The sequence below is a fragment of the Macrotis lagotis genome, chromosome 2 (assembly GCF_037893015.1).
Source record: "Macrotis lagotis isolate mMagLag1 chromosome 2, bilby.v1.9.chrom.fasta, whole genome shotgun sequence".
In the NCBI taxonomy this organism is placed as follows: Eukaryota; Metazoa; Chordata; class Mammalia; order Peramelemorphia; family Peramelidae; genus Macrotis; species Macrotis lagotis.
This window is the reverse complement of record NC_133659.1, coordinates 130846740-130863734: the sequence shown is the minus strand read 5'-3', so window position 1 is coordinate 130863734 and position 16995 is coordinate 130846740. Positions and strand designations below refer to the sequence as shown.

Genomic DNA, 16995 nt, shown 5'->3' with positions numbered 1-16995 from the left:
AGACAACTTTTTTTTCTTTCTGCCTTTCACTATTGAAATCAGCTGAATAATATTCAGCCAGGACTGGTAGTAAAAAGGGAAAAGAGGTTTTAAGTTTCTTTCTCCCCTCATGTCCAAGGCCAGGGATTCCTTCCCTTCTCACTATCTCTAAACCCCAAATCTATGTCTTATACCATGCACAGTCCTACCTTTTTAAAATAGGTAGATCCTGGTTTTTAAGTACTGCTCTCCTCTATATTTCAGGCCCATGCCCAGTCACAGGTTCTTATTCCCTACCACTATTTCCATAAAATCACAGGATAAAAAAATCAATGACAATATTTCAACTCTAGGATAAAATTATCTGAGGCAGATAGGTGGTGCAGTGGATAGAGCACCAGCCCTAGAGTCAGGAGAACTTGAGTTCAAATTCAACCTTAGACACTTAATAATTACCTAGTTGTGTGACCATGAGCAAGTCACTCATCCACATTGCCTTTCAAAAATCAAAAAACTTAAAAAAGTAAAATTAAAATTATTTGTTTATATAACTGATCAGCTTTCCAACCCTAAGGAACTAGCATCCATATTTATACATATTTGTCATCTGGTACAGCCAGTCCTGGGCCAAACCACTGCCATACATATCTTCCTTATATGTAAATTTAGGCATCTCTTTTTCTTCTCAAAACCCTTCTACAGCTTTCTGTAGCCCATAGAATAAAATTCAAACTATTTATGACAATAATAATAATAATAATAACAATAGTAATCCAATAGTGCTTTATGGTTGCAAAGTTCCTTATATATATTATCTTTATTGATTTTCGCAATCTTCCTGTTAGGTGGGTGTTGTTATTAATTCCATTTTACAGAAGAGGAAAATGTGACTGAACAGGATTAACTGACTTGTCCAAGGTCACAAAGTGTGTAATTCAATTCAATTCTTCCTAATACCAAGTCCAATAGTCTATTGACTATATCATTTAGCTGCCACAATGTCTAATTCCAAAAAGTTAAAATAGTCATTTGCCTGGAACATTTCAAAGTTTAGAGGTAGAGGAATATACTGAGAGAGTAACCTGTCTAAATCCCTCTATTACCATACAGCTTCCATAAAAGAGAGAGTCAAAAGAGGTTTACAGATACTGCTTTAAGTGAAAGGATTTTCACAGGACTCCCCCAAAGATTCAGTTTGCAAACACTTTCCTCAGGATTTACATTGGTTCTATCATCGAAATTAGATGGAGTTGGTTGTGAAATATTGAGAATTTTCTAGCTTCCTGGAAAGCCTATGCTAAGCCTGCCAAAACCTACTCTTCAACAATTTCAAAGTTAAATTATCTTCTCCAGGAAATGTTTTCCTTCCTATACATGTAGGTCCCTTAGTCTATGTTTGAGAAACAAGAAAAAGATATGACAACTCCAAAGATCAGAGTTTTTATCCCATATGCCCTTCTCTAGAATCATAGATATACAAGCTACAAGAGAACTCAGATAACATTTAGAACAATTTTCTCATTTTCCTGAAGAGGAAACTGAGTCTAAGAAGGGTAAAAGAATTTTGGATATCAAAATGGAAGGGACATTCAGGATATTTTAAGTTCAGCTGCCTGATTTTATTAATGAAGAAACTTGCACTCAGAAAGATGCCAGGTTACCCAACTAATAAATGGGTGAGGAGGGATTTAAATTGAATTCAGAACAAATTCCAACTGTCACTATACATTAATGTCACATTTGACTGAGCCAAGGTCTTCTGGCAGAGTAGGGGCAATTGAACCTAATAGAATTTCTAGGATTTCATTTCATCTTTTGCAATGATTTGAGAGGATCAGTTAACTTGGATTTGTTTCCTCAAGTGACTGACCCAGCCTAAAAAAATTACTCCTAATACAGCCTGGAGTTTGACTCCAGTTTTAACAAAGTTTTGTTGTTGTTGTTAACTTCTTTTTCCTGCTTATTTAGAATAAATACAAAAGAGATTATATAATGTTATTTTTTATTTTACCATCATAGTAATTTTATAAGGTCACAATTCACAGAGGTCACAATCTAGTTGAAGAGTCCAACCTGTGTCTCAGTTTCCTCAATTGTGCAAGAGGAACAAGAAGGGATTCCCAGGGCTCTGTATGATGGGAGAGACACTGGTAGCAAACAGGAACCAGTCCCAGGTTTTCCAAAGATTAAGGAATTCAGGTCTACAAACTAGCAGCTGTTTTGAAAGACTGAGTGTTTTAAAAAAAAAGAAAGAAAGGACAGAAAGGAAGGAAGGAAGGAAGGAAGGAGGGAAGAAAGGAAGCAAGAAGAGCTATTTCTGCTGCAAAGACTAGACTGTGTCTGGAAAAGAGGCCCCCCAAAGACATCGTCTGCTGAAAGAGGGGCACAGAGACACTAGGAGATCTATTTCCTCACCTGTGGTCAGTCTGAGACTTTGTAAATCCTTCCCAGGATATTAACTTGTCTATCTAATGTGTTTCTAACCCCAGGGAGTCCCGAAGGGTGTGACCCTCCTGTCTGCCCTCTTCCAGCTGTCCATCTATATAAACAAGCCCTCAACCTCTGGCTCCTCATTCAGGCAGCGAGCCTGAAGCATCTTTCCAGGCAACAGCTTCTTTGAAACTGCTGTTGCTGCCTTGGTTCAGCAGCTCTTTACCTAGGGCAGAAGGACGGTCAGACAACATGAGGATTCAAGCACTGATCGGGGCATTGTGGGCACTGCTCCTTGCCAGTGGCAGAGCAATGAAGATAGAGAGGAAGATGCAGGAGAACCTGCTGAAGCAGCTGCAACTCGGAGAGCCCCCACTCCTAGGAAAGACAGATGTGGAGAACCTGGTCGTCCCAGTTCATGTGAGGACCAAATATTTGTCTCTGATGAAGCACAGCTCCAGGGAATCTTTCTCTCGGGGGAAGAGGCACAGCCAGACCATTTCAGGTAACTGCCCTCTCCAAAACACCTTGGCCTTGGTTCTTTTTGCTGGACCATTGATCCACCCTGATAATGATGCCTTAGTACTGTCCTCTGTTGTGCAGACTTCATTGGTGGGGCAGAGAGAGAGAGAGACCCAGCCTTGGGACATCCAGGCTCAAATGTTTAGGAAGAAAAGGACAGATTTTTAAAGGAGCCCAGGATGGGGGGGGGGGGGATGATTAATGGAAAGCCTCCTAGCCTGGGAGACAAGAGATCTAGGTCCTCTTCCCAAATCCCTCCTTGACCCTCACTCAGTGAGGCCTTTAGAATGTGGCAGAGCCTCTCTGCCACTTCTTCCAACTGTAAAATGGGGGTAGTATCTAACATACCCACAAAAGCTGTTGTGGTTATAAAATGTGATATCATGCATGATAAACCCATGAAAAGTATAAGGAAGGTATGAAGTATGCTATATAAATGTAAAGGATCAGTAATCATTCCCCTCCTTTGTCTTGATTGGTAGTCCCAGCTGTGTTCCTACTTGAAGATGATGAGTGCCGGTATTGGGGGCATCACTTCAGATCTTTGTGTCTAGTGCCAGTATTTAGAAGATTGTCTTTCTGCTAGTATTGATGAAAGGCACACAAGAGGGATGGACAAAGTGGGGGAACAGATGAAGGAAGGAAGGGAGGAGGGAAGAAGGGAAGGAAAAAGGAAGGAGGGAAGAGGAAGGAAGATATGAAGGAGGGAGGGAAGAAAGGAAGGAGGGATTCTCAAATGCTTACAAATTTTCATCTTAGACAAGTTATTTAATCTTTCTAGACCTCATTTCCTCATCTGTAAAATAAGATTAGACTTGATGATCTCTAAGGTTCCTACTAGCTCTAAATCCGTGATCTGATGGGGCAACAAAATCAACCCCTGGAATGGTGACAAAGGCTGCCTTCCCCTGCTCTACAAGAATGGGAGGCAATAGATCCCTTTACAAACTCCCATTCATGGTCTAGAATTTGGAGAAGGGGTGGGGATGGTGCAGGATACCTATCTGATACAACAATATTTTCTGCCAGCATTACAATCTTTGATGGAAAGAAGGGACAGGGTTGCATGTGGGAGAGGGGTTGCACACAAACTTAGGAGCAAGTCACTTTTTTAGCAAAGAAGATTGGAACCAGAAAAGAACAGTCAGTATCTTTTTAGCCAATTCCCTCATTTTACAGCTAAGGAAGCTGAAGCCCAGAGATGTCAAAGTGGTTTTTCCAAGGTCTTACAGCTATTTGATGACAGTCAAGCTAGAACCCAGGCCTTCCACTTATACCACCTTACCTCTCTTCCTCTTTCTCAGTTTCCTAATCTTTCAAATGATGGTATACGAATATTTGTGTTTTTTTTCAAATTCCTACATATTATACGACTTGTAAGTTTAATCATTGTTCTTATTGGGAAAGGAAGTAAGATAAGCTAAATTGTTCCCAAACCAAGAATATAAGCTGTGGCTAGATACAACCAACTAGTGACAACAAAGCTAAGTTTGGTGGATCTTTTTTTTTTTTTTGGCAAGGCATTGGAGTTAAGTGACTTGCCCAAGGCCACACAGCTAGGTAATCATTAAGTGTCTGAGGTCGGATTTGAACTCAGGTACTCCTGATTCCAGGGCCTGTGCTCTATCCACTGCGCCACCTAGCTGCCCCGGTGGATCTTTTTTTTAAAAAAAAAAACTAGAAATATTGCATCAGTTACAGTCACAGGCACTTCTTTTAAGAAGGGGTGATTATTCAGGGTGAGGGATATTAGCTTCTACAAAATTGCTTCATTTCCTATTAGTTGCTGATAAAATGCTTAAAGAAATAAATCCACCCTCAGGCTCATGTAATAAAAAGCTTACCCCTATACCTAGAGGCAGAAGAAGGGATAGGAATCAGGGTTTAGATAGGGACTGAACCAGAAGTAGAGTCAGAAGGCACCTTTTACTCTATTGTTTCTAGCTCATGGCCCATTAGGAAAAAGTAAAAAAAAAAAAAAAACCTCTGATAAGACATGACCCGGTTTTCACCTAGAGCATTTCATTACATATGAATCATTTTCTCTTTCCCTGAGTAAAATTTTGTTGGCATGCCCAAATAAGAATAAAGATAGTGTGAAATAAAATTAGGTTTGAGGTTATCAGTGATTTAAAAGTATTTAGAATATCCTTGTCCCTACCCTCACCACTTTGAACTTATTTTTTAAAAATTAAATTGTTTTAATTCTATTTAAACTATTATAAGTAGGCAAATTCCTTTATGAATTTCCCAGTAACAGTCTCTCTTCTCCTAGAACTCTGATAAACTATGCCTCTTTTCAGGCCTTGGGCTTTCTCTGAGGAGGATGAAATCAAACTGACTGGTATTTGTGTTGCACAGAAATCGTGGGCAAGTTCTTTTCTGATGCCTCCAACCAGCTACTGGTCTTCAGCATGAAGGAGCGTCTTCTCCCCTCCAGGGAGCTGATTCAGGCTATTCTGAGGCTCTTCCAGATGCCATCCCCAAAGGGAATGATCAGGAGACAAAATACGTTTAACTCCCATGCCAGTGTTACTGTCTACTGGGTGCAGAACAGAGAGGATGGCACCAACCAGACATATATCATCGATTCTAGGTAGGAAAGGATGTTGGAAAAGAATACAGGTTCCATAATCCTCAGTCTTTGCTCAGGGAAGGGGAAGAGGAACTAATATGGGGGTATTATAAGTATCAATGGGAGAGAAAGGGACAGTTTCATCCCTGCAAAGAGCCCAGAACCTCACAATGTAAACTAGTGGCTTGCCAATTATTCACCCAGTCCTTGAACTATACAAACCATCATGTACCCTTGCCTTTCTTTAGTCTTTTCCTTGTGGTTCACAGGATTTAAAGTGTTTTCGCATTGTATTTCTCTCTCCCTAGACGAGTATCTATTCATGAAACCGGTTGGATAACCTTTGATGTGACCCAAGCTGTGAATTATTGGCAGCAGCAGGGCAAGGTAGACCAGCCCCTGGTACTGGAGGTCTCTATTCACAGGGAGCACATAGGCCCAATGTCTTCCAACGTACACAAATTCATCCACTTCTACTCCCAGAATCCTGATGATGGAGAGTTGCATGCTCCTCAGCTGCAGCTATACACATTGGACGAAGAGGAGTATGGGTACGATCAAAGGAATGGGCATGAGGGTACTTCCAGAGGCCAATGCTTTGGGAATTAATTTCAAGCTTGAAACTGGGGCCTGGAACTATCTGTTAGGATTAACTTCTGTGTGTGTGTGTGTGTGTGTGTGTGTAAAATATATCTGTAAGACTGTAATAACATCAGATCAGGGGGGAAATTGAATCCCAAGTTCTAAAAGACATGTCCGTTGCCATTAAAGTTATATGTGACTTGGGTGGAGGGTAGGGAAATCATGACTTCTTTGCCATGTATGATCTCTACTGGTTCACCCTTCTTTTCACTTCTCCTGCTCTCAATGAAGAGCTCCCATCTTGATTTTTCTTCTTTCACCCACACAGCGCCCATGGTAACTGCAACCCTGACACCCCATTGTCGGAGACCACCCGATGCTGCCGGCATGAGACCTACATTAACCTTCAGGACTTTAAGTGGGCCAACAACTGGATCTTAGATCCCCCTGGCTTCAAAACCTACAACTGTCTGGGGAGCTGCCAACAGCTGAAGAAGGAGCACCTGAACTTCATGTGGCCTTTCTCTGCACAGAGGAAATGCCACCCCTCAAAAAGTACCTCTCTTCCTCTGATAGTTGCTGTTAAAGAAGGAGATCAGATCATGACCAAGGTGGTTAACCTTTTCAATATGAAGGTGTTGGAATGTAGCTGTTCCTCAGAAGGAACACCCATCATGAAGAAACTGAAGTCAAAGACATAGAGTCTTATTGTGTTTCTGTAGAACAGGATAATTGAGTTAGCTATGTATATAGAAGGATCCTGGAAGATTATGTAACTCAGGTAGGGGGAGGTAGGAGTGAAAAGTAACTTTTTCTTTAGCAAGTCACTTCTTCTCCCTGGGTTAGCCAGCCCTGCTTTTCCTAGGAAGTCAAGAAAATTCATCATGAATTTGGGAGATAGGTTTCCTGGCTATATAGGTGGGACCCAAGTCTATTTTGTGTCCTCTTCTTTTTTTCTATTTCCCATAGTTGTTGTGAATGACCTATTTTCTAAGCACTTTCAGGTATAAATATTGCCACTGTAAAGTCTTTGATGTTAGATTTAGAAACAAGAAATTCCAAACTTATTATAGCTTCAGCTGAGAATAGAAGATTATGTACTGTAGTTCTCCAGGAAATTTTTCTGTATAAAGTCTTATTTTTGGAGAGAACTATAGGGCTATCTTATTTCTGATAATCAGAGTTCTACTGTGAAGCCTAAATATTTTTGACTCGGATTCTAAGAGAAAAATGTGTGTTCTTCTACATCTTTTACATGGTAACAATGCTTAACCCAACTAATAAATTTCAGCAAAAAAGATGGGTGTTATTTTATTCTGTATCTTTGCTCAATTATATTCAATAAACATTAATAAATCCCTATATGCAAGTTAATATGCTCAGATACCAAGAACTCTGATACCTTGCTGGGAGAAGCTAAGAGAAGGGGTGAGAGAGGTCTTTAATTGGGACAACAACTGGATCTTAGATCCCCCGGCTTCAGAACCTACAACTGTCTGGGGAGCTGACATGGAATTGTAGGGATGAAAAATAGGAGTAATAATAATAATAATGTAGCAAAACATTTTGGAAACCTAACTTGAGTTCTTATCCTAACTTTGTGACTAAGTAGCTATATTATACTGGGTTAACATTTTTAGGGATTGGTTTCCTTTTCTATATAAAAAAAAGAGATCTATTACCTCTTATAGAAATCAATAGTTTTTATAGGCCTCATTACTCTCATCTGAAAAGTGAAAATAGATTAAACCATCTCTAAGATCTCTTCCATTTCCACCTTTACTTATAAAAGGTGCTTAATTGATGTTTTAATTCATTATCCTATGAGTAGCTGAGTGTATTAACATTAAGGTAAAGCTGACGATCTGAAAGAAATGATTTGCTGAAGATCTCAGTTTTAAAAGGAGAGCAACTAAACAGTGGCACACCAGGCTTCTTGAAGAAGCTCATCATGCCATCAGGGAGGTGATGCCATGACAAACATTTGAACTGGATTTGAGTGGGGGGGGGTAGAGGGGGAGCTTTGCTAAGTCACCAATTCCACTTTCTCCTCTGGAGTCATCGGGGTCCAACAGCCAGATATGAACTGGGAGAAGGAGATGGTCCTGGATGAGAGGCAGTCAGGATTAAGTGACTTGCCCAAAGGACTATAAAATTATGCATACCCTTTGATCCAAAAATACCATTAGTGGGTCTATATCCCAAAGAGATTTTTTTAGAAAGGTAAAAGGATAGATTTGTACAAAAATATTTATAGCAGCTCTAGTTGTGATGGCAAAGGATGTGAAATTGAGGGGTTGCCCATCAATATGAGAATGGCTAAACAAGCTGTGGTATATGAACGCAATGGCATACTACTATGCTATAAGAAATGATGAGTAGCATGATTTCAAAAAAACCTGGAAAGACTTTTATGAAATGATACAAAGTGAAGTGAGCAGAACCAGGAGAACATTGTACATGATAATAGCAATATTGTAAGATAATCAAATGGCATAGCTATCCTCAGCAAATCAATGCTCCAAGACAATTCCGAAGGTCTCATGGTGAAAAATGTTATTCATTCCAAGAGAAAGAACTGATGGAGCCTGAATGTAGTACAAAGCATGATATTTTCACTTGATTTTCAGGGGGAGGGTCTCCTTTTAGATCTGTTTCTTCTTTTACACTATGACTGATGTGGAAATATGTTTTACATAATTGCACATATATAACTTATATGAAATTATTTACTGCTTTAAGGAGGAGGAAGAGAGGAAAGGAAAAAATTTAGAACTCAAAATTAAAAAAAAAAATAATGTTAAAAGGGCAGCTAGGTAGTGCAGTGGATAGAGCCCCAGTCCTGGAGTCAGGAAGACCTGAGTTCAAATCTTGCCTCAGACAATTAATAATTACCTAGCTGTGTGACCTTGGGCAAGTTATTCAATCCCCTTGCCTTAAATAAATAAAAATTTTAAAAAATGTTAAAATTGTCTTTATATGTAATTGGGAAAAGTAGAAGATTGTATTAAAAATTTTAAAAATAAAAATTCTGCTTCCTAGAAATTAAAAAACTAAAGATCAAACTGCCAGGTCCAAACCCACTAAGTTCTGACTTTGACCCAGTGCTCATGAGAACCAAAACTGAGAATTAAAAAAAAAAAGGTGAATTTCAAGCTGGGACAGGTCCAGGCAAGAAAAGGATGCTTGTGAGTGGGACAAACTTCCTCTTCACCTTTCTTTTCCCTTTTCTTCTTCTACATCAAGACCAGCAGAAATAGAAGGACTTAGAGAATATCCCATTCTGGAGTGAGCTTCCTTTGATTCATGGTCTAGAGAAGTCACAGGAATAGAAAAGACAGTTCAACTGTTTTCTTTTTACTTCTTACCTAAGAAATTGTAGGCAGCTTAATACTAGAGAAGGATTTACAAATTACCTTAGAAGCATTTGAAAAAGCAAAAACAGAAGTAATGAGTGCCTAAATTAGGGTGGAAGTGGCATGAATTGAAAAGAGAAGACGGATGGAAAAGATATTGCCAAAAATAGAACTTAATAACCATTGGATATGAGGAGTGAAGGAAAGGAAGACTTCAAGATAACCAAACTCAGGAAAACTCGAGAAGGAAACTCGGAGGAGAAATAGGTTTGAAAAGGTAGAGGAAGCCTGTTTTAGATATACTGAGTTTGAGATATGAGAAGGACATATAGGTAGAGATATCTAGTAGCCAGGTATAAGTGTAGGACCGGAACCCATAATAATGCTATGTACAGATTTAGGAATTATCTGAATAAATGAAGTCATAGATTGTCAAGAAGAGAGTGTTGTGGAAGAAGAATACTAGGAAAGATCCTAGAGATAGCAACAGTTAGTAAGTAGGAGTAGGAAGATGAAGCAGCAAAAGTAGGAGAGGAGCATACAAATGGGCAGGAGAATAAACTGCACAGATTAGCAGAAGAGGAAATAGAATATCTCTATAGTTCTGTTTTGGAATAAGATATGGAACAGGCTATAAATGAACTTCCTAAGAAAAAAGCCCTAGGACCAGATGGATTTACAAGTGAATTTTAACAAACATTTAAAGACCAATTAATTTCAATTTTAAATAAATTATTTGGAATAATAAGCAAAGAAGAAATCCTACTAAATTTCTCTTATGAAACAAATGTTACTGATACCTAAACTAAGTGTAAAAACAGAAAGAAAATTGTAGACCAATTTCATTAATGAATATGGATTGAAAAATCCTAAATAAAATACTAGATAAATGATTACAACATTAAATTACAAAGATCATGACCAAATGGTGATTCATGTAGGAATATAGGGATTATTTACCTAAGGAAAACTATTAATATAATTGATTTATCAATAATAAAAGTAATAAAAATCATATAATTATATCAATAAATGCATAAAAAGCATTTGATAAAGTACAACACTCATTTCTGTTTAAAAACACTTGAAAATTTAGGTATAAATGGACATTTCCTTAAATTGAGAAAAAAAACTTAAAACCATTAGCAAGCTTATTTGTAAGGGGAATAAGCTAGAAGCTTCCTGGTAAGATCAGGTGTGAAACAGGGTGCCCACTTTTACCAACAGTCTTCAATATTGTATTGGAAATCCTAGCAATAGTAATAAGAGAAGAAAAAGAAATAAAAGGAATCAGAGTGAGTAATAGGGTGTCAAAACTATCACTTGATGATATGATGATATACTTGGAAAATCCTAAAGATTCAACAAAAAAGTTAATTGAAATAATTATTAATTTTAGCAGAATAACAGTACATAAAATAAACCCACAAAAATCACTAGCATTCCTATATATTACCAACAGGACTCTGCAGGAAGAGATAGCTTGAAAAATGCCATTTAAAATAACACTGGGGGGGAGGGGGGCTAGGTGACACAGTGGATAAAGCACTGGCCCTGGAGTCAGTAGTACCTGGGTTCAAATCCGACCTCAGACATTTAATAATTACCTAGCTGTGTGGCCTTGGGCAAGTCACTTAACTCCATTGCCTTGAAAAATCTAAAAAAAATTTTAAAAAATGACACTAGACATCTTTGACATATATAACTTTAGACAAGCTCAGGAACTATATGAACAAGTCATAAAAAACTTTACACAAATAAAATAAAATTTAATTAAAAAGGATTAATTGTCATGGGTAGGCAAAGACAATATGATAAAAATAACTTGACTTAAATTAATCTATATATTCAATGCTATGCCAATTAAATTACCAAAAGATTATTTTACTGAGCAAAAATAAATAAATAAATAAAAACAAAATACACCTAGAAGAAAAAAAATGTCAAGAATATAAGAGAAACCAATGGAAAAAAATGTAAAGAAAGGAGGTTTAGTAGCACCAGGTATTAAACTATGTTATAAACCAGTTCTATTTTGGTACTGGCTAAGAAATTGAAAGGTAGAGCAGTATACAGAGTAGACATACTATCTATAGCAGCAAACAAATATAGTATCCTAGTGTTTGACAACTGTAAAGGCTTAAGTTTTCCAGACAAGAATTTATTAGATAAGATTGACTAATGGCTACCATCTCTAGGATGGAGTGGGGGAAAGCAAAGGGGGGGAAAGTTATGTGATAACTGTTGCATATTAAAAAACAATAGTGGGGGCAGCTAGGTGATGCAGTGAATAGAGCACCGACCCTGGAGTCAGAAGGACATGAGTTCAAATATGATCTCACACTCCTAATAATTACCTAGCTGTGTGACCTTGGGCAAGTCACTTAACCCCATTGCCTTGCAAAAATTAAAAACAAAACAACCAATAACAAACCCTACATAATTGATCTGCAATTTCAGACATAATCTTTTTTTTCTATACTGCTTTTTATGGAAATGCTTGTTTTATTTCTCAGAAATTTGCTGGGGAAAGCTGGAAAACAGTCTAACAAACATTGGGTATAGATCAGATTCTTACATCATTTGCCAAAATGAAGTCAAAATGGATACATGACCTAGATAAAAAGGTAGATATTCAAGAAAATATGAAGAACATGGAATATGTTATATGTCAGATTTATGTATGGGTGAACAATTTATTACAAATAGGAGACAGAGAACATTTTGAGGTGTAAAATGAATAATTTTTTTTTAGGTTTTTGCAAGGCAGTGGGGTTAAGTGACTTGCCCAAGGCCACAAGCTAGGTAATTTACTGTCTGAGGCCAGATTTGGACTCAGGTACTCCTGACTCCAGGACCTGTGCTCTATCCACTGCACAGCCTAGCTGCCCTAAAATGAATAATTTTGATTACAATTAAATTAGAATTTTTCTGTATAAATAAAACTAATGTAGTTAAGACCAGAAGGAAAACAGAAAAGTGAGGATGGGGGTGGAGGAGGAATTTTATAGATAGTTCCTCAGATAAAGGTCTCATATCTCAAATATACAAAGAATTTTGTCAAATATACAACAATGCAAACTGTTCCCCAATTGATAAATGATAAAAGGATATTAACAGGTAGTTTTCCAATGGTGAAATGAAGCAATTTATAGTCATATAAAAATGCTCTCAAACATTATTGATTAGAAAAATGCAAATTGAAACAACCTTGAGATATTATTTTACACCTATCAGATTAGCTAAAATAAAAAAGAAGGGGAAAGTGACAAATATTAGAGGAAATGTGGGGAAAACTGGGAGCTTAATTCAACACAGTTGTATTTGTAAACTGATCCAACCATTCTAGAGAGCAATCTGGAATTATGCCCAAAGAGTTATTAAATGTCTATAACTTTGGTCCAACTATTAAGTCTATTTCCCAAGATGATTGGGGGAAAAGGAAAAGAACATATATATTCTAAAATATTCATGGCAGCTTTCTTTGTGGTGGCAAAGAACTCGAAATTGCCCATCAATTGGGGAATGACAACAATTTGTGGTATGTGGGTGTGATGGACCACTACTCTGCTATAAGAAGTGATGAGCTAATAATTTTAGGAAAATATGGAAATACTTCCACAAAAATAATGAAGAGCAAAATGAGCAAAACAAGAGAACACTGCATATTATGACAGCAATAATGTGTTAAAAACAACTTTGAGCAACCAAGTTATTCTATTATATGCCCAACTTAACTACAAAAGTCCTATGAAGGAAGATACTATCTACATCCAGAGAAAGAGTTGGCAAATACAACACACACACACACACACACACACACACACACACACACACACACACATACGTGTTTAATGGCAACCATCTCTAGGATGAAGTAAGGGGAAGCAGAGGGAAAAAAAGGTTATATGATAACTATTGTATATTAAAAAACAATGGCAAACTCTAAATAATTGATCTGCAATTTCAGGTATAATCCTTTTTTTCTATACCACTTTTTATGGAAATACTTGTTTTACATTTCTCATTTTACATTTCAGAAAAAAACAAAGCAATAACCAAATAGATAGGAGTACCAGGAGAGAGCTAGAAGTTCTCATGGAACTTGTTGTATATCATAAATTCCATGGATGTCATCTAACATTGCCAACCAAAGAAGGAGGTAGTTTGTCTCATCCCAGGAACCTGTTGAGCTTGAACCAGCAGCATTTTGCCCTGGAGTCAAATCCAGGAGCTAAGAAAGAGTTTGAAAATAAGGATAAAACTTTAGTAGTCTTATCCACTTATTGCAATTTCTTCATCTGACAGCAAATACTTCTCTAAATGTGGTAACACATGCATCCATATTAGGGAGGGGAAAGTCAAAGTCATGGAAGCTAAAGAAGAAAATGAGCAAGGACTTAAAGGAGTCAAATGTAATAGAACTATAACTGCATCAAGGACAACAAATCTTTAGAATATTTCTATGATTTCTTTGACTATTTGGTGGATAGGGTTATAGTTTAGGGGACACTAGGTGGCATAGTGGATAGAGTATTGACCTTGGAGTGAGAAGGATGGGAGTTTGAATCCAGCCACAGACACTTGACTGTTACCTGGGCCATTTCCAGTCATCCTGATTCATATCTGACTATTGGACCCAGATGACTCTGGAGGAGAAAGTGAGGCTGGTGATTTAGCACAATAACCCTCTCACTCAAATTAAATTCATGTGCTTGTTATGGCATCACTTCCTTGATGTCATGGTCTTCTTCAAAAAATGAGGCACAAAACATTATTATAGTTTAGTTTTTTATAATTTTTCAAATGTAAATGTTATCTGTTATAAGTATAGAGAAGAAATATATATATATATATATATATTTTTTTCAAGGCAATGGGGTTAAGTGGCTTGCCCAAGGCCACACAGCTAGGTAATTATTAAATGTCTGAGGTCAGATTTGAACTCAGGTACTCCTGACTCCAAGGCCGGTGCTCTATTCACTGCACCACCTAGCCGCCCCCCAATCTGCTATAAGTATAAATGAATCAATATTGCCTGCTATAGATTATATATATATATATATATATATATGTACATATATATATATCACACACACATATATATGTATATATATATGTATGTATATATATATATATATATATATATATATATATATATATATATATACCACACACACACACATATATATATCTACAAATATATATTTAAATAAGACCTGTTTGGGTCTCCATTTTTCCTTCCTACTCTATGGTGTCTGAATTAGCATTTCACATAAGAGGAGGAAGCAACCATCAACACCTCTATGAGGCCTTCAAGTTCTCCTTTGAGAGACTAACCCAAGGTCATGCTCTTGGCCCTTGCCAAATACTTGGCATATATCCCATAAATGTACATTGCCTCTTGCTTTATTCCTTCACCCCTAAAATTACCCAAAAGGTCTCTTTCTCTTTGTCCAATAATAAGATTGGACTAATACTCATAGTTAAGTAACCAACTGATCCTAGAGGGTCTGGCTCCATGACATCTGGTATACTATAGATAAGATCCTATATATTGTCCTTGTGGGTCAACTTTCAGTAAAAAAGGGAACATTTTGCTTTTCTCCTCTTAACTTCTTCAACTAATTACTGAACTCAAAGATGCCAAATAATGGATCTGCAAGATAGAAGATAATTTCCAATATATATGAGTAATGGGATTCTTTTCCTATACAAAAAGGGAAGGTTGGGGGGGGGCAGCTAGGTGGCACAGTGAATAGAGCACTGGCGCTATAATCAGGAGGTCCTGAGTTCAAATCCAGACTCAGACACTGACTAATTACCTAGCTGTGTGATCTTGGGCAAGTCACTTAACCCCATTGCCTTGCAAAAACCAAAAATAAAAAGTCATTGGTGAACTTGAAGAACACAAATGGGGGATAAGAATGCCAGTCAGATTGCAAGGGGCTGAGAAGTTAGTGGGATCTGAGAAAGTAGAGGCAATAAGTATAGACAGTTTTTTCCCTTGGAATTTGACTATGAAACAGAGAAGAGATTCAGAATGATAGCTTTAAGGGAAGGTAGGATCTCATTTGACCTACTTGCCTATATTCACATTGGTAAATCATGTCAGAGCTCAGAATTCAAACTCAGGTTCAGAATTGAAACTCAGGTCAGCACCAAATTCATCAGTTTTCCTGTCCCTGTCCTTGAAGACTTAGTGTTTTCAGTAAGACATGAAACATATATGAAAATGATTTAAGGATACTTAGAAACCAATTTAACAACTAGTACAAATTAATAAATTTTCTGTGTAAATAACTCATTAGGATTAAAGAATTAATTTGAGACTATAGATATCCCCTGATGGGGACATCTTGCTACCAGGAAGATCACATTTTAAATTTATAATTTACTATAATGAAATTGATGATGGGGGAAATGAGTGGTGCCATCAGAGAAAAAATTCAAAGACCAGGGTTCTTTAAGTGAAAAACTCATGAACTAACCCTGGAGTTATGAAAGCTTAGATTTTTTATTCACAGGCCTGCAAAGTTCACATATATTACAGACCATAGGCAGTTCACAGATTTATTTCACAGGTCTATGAAGTTTATCGGCTTACAGACCTATAGATCCTAAACAATCCACGGATTAAATTCAAAGTGGAGAGTAGTGAGCTTTTTCAAAATAGACTGGATAACAACAGTTATTCAGACAAGAATGCCTGAGGGAAAGAAAGAAAGGAAAGGAAAACAATCATAAGAAATGACTGGGCTTAGAGCTGAGTGAGCCCAGCATGCAGGGGGATGTGGACCAAACTTGTAGAGTGTTGTCCACTTGTGCAGGAAGGAGTCCGGAAAAAAGTGGGGTCAAAAAATTATCTTCCTCTCTATGACTGGGGTCCAGTACCTACTTTGGAAGATTGTGAGAGCCAGGAAGCTGGAGGAGGAGTAGACGGATGGGCTGAGGTAGCTCTTATTTTGTTGAATTTACAATGAATGATGGAGAGAATTTATATCTCAGAGAAACTTATGCTGAACTATTTGGGTCAGAGGCTCATAGTGACCAAATAGGAATAATATTTTCTTAATATTACAAAAAAACTAGATAGATATTTCTCCTTTCATCAACATGATATAAAAGGAATTTCAGAAACAAATCAAGAATTCGAGTTGATGGCCAAGTTCAGGGTGCAAGATTAGTCTCATTAATCAGAACCATAGTCCCTATGGGAAGAGTTGTTGGTTGTCAAAGTCAAAACTGATCCCAAGTGTCAGCTTGACTATAAAATCAAATATAATGTGTAACCCAAACCTAAATCTTGATTCTGACCTCAGAGTTCTTGAAGTCCCTAGAAAGGGAATGAAAACCTGGGGTTAGAGAATTTAGAACAGGAAGGGCCTTAGATATTATCTCGTCATTTCCTTCTCTGAAGTAGAAGATGAACTTTAATAGATCTTGGAGGCTTTTATTTATAGGCTCTTATGAATGTTTTCTGCATTTTTTGGTGAGGGTAGAATATGGGCTCTCATGTGTCTGGTTGCATTGTTACCTTTAGTACTTGAA

At 37.4% G+C, this 16995-nt stretch overlaps 1 protein-coding gene across 1 annotated transcript; it reads left to right on the top strand.

The window, feature by feature from the left end:
• The first annotated feature begins 2661 nt into the window (after window positions 1-2661).
• On the top strand, window positions 2662-6907 carry LOC141511183 (left-right determination factor 1-like). The gene is made up of 4 exons (XM_074220434.1): window positions 2662-2914; window positions 5293-5527; window positions 5815-6057; window positions 6417-6907. Exons 1-4 carry the CDS (start codon window positions 2662-2664, stop codon window positions 6787-6789), a joined length of 1104 nt encoding a protein of 367 aa, XP_074076535.1. The 3' UTR covers window positions 6790-6907.
• Window positions 6908-16995: the final 10088 nt, after the last annotated feature.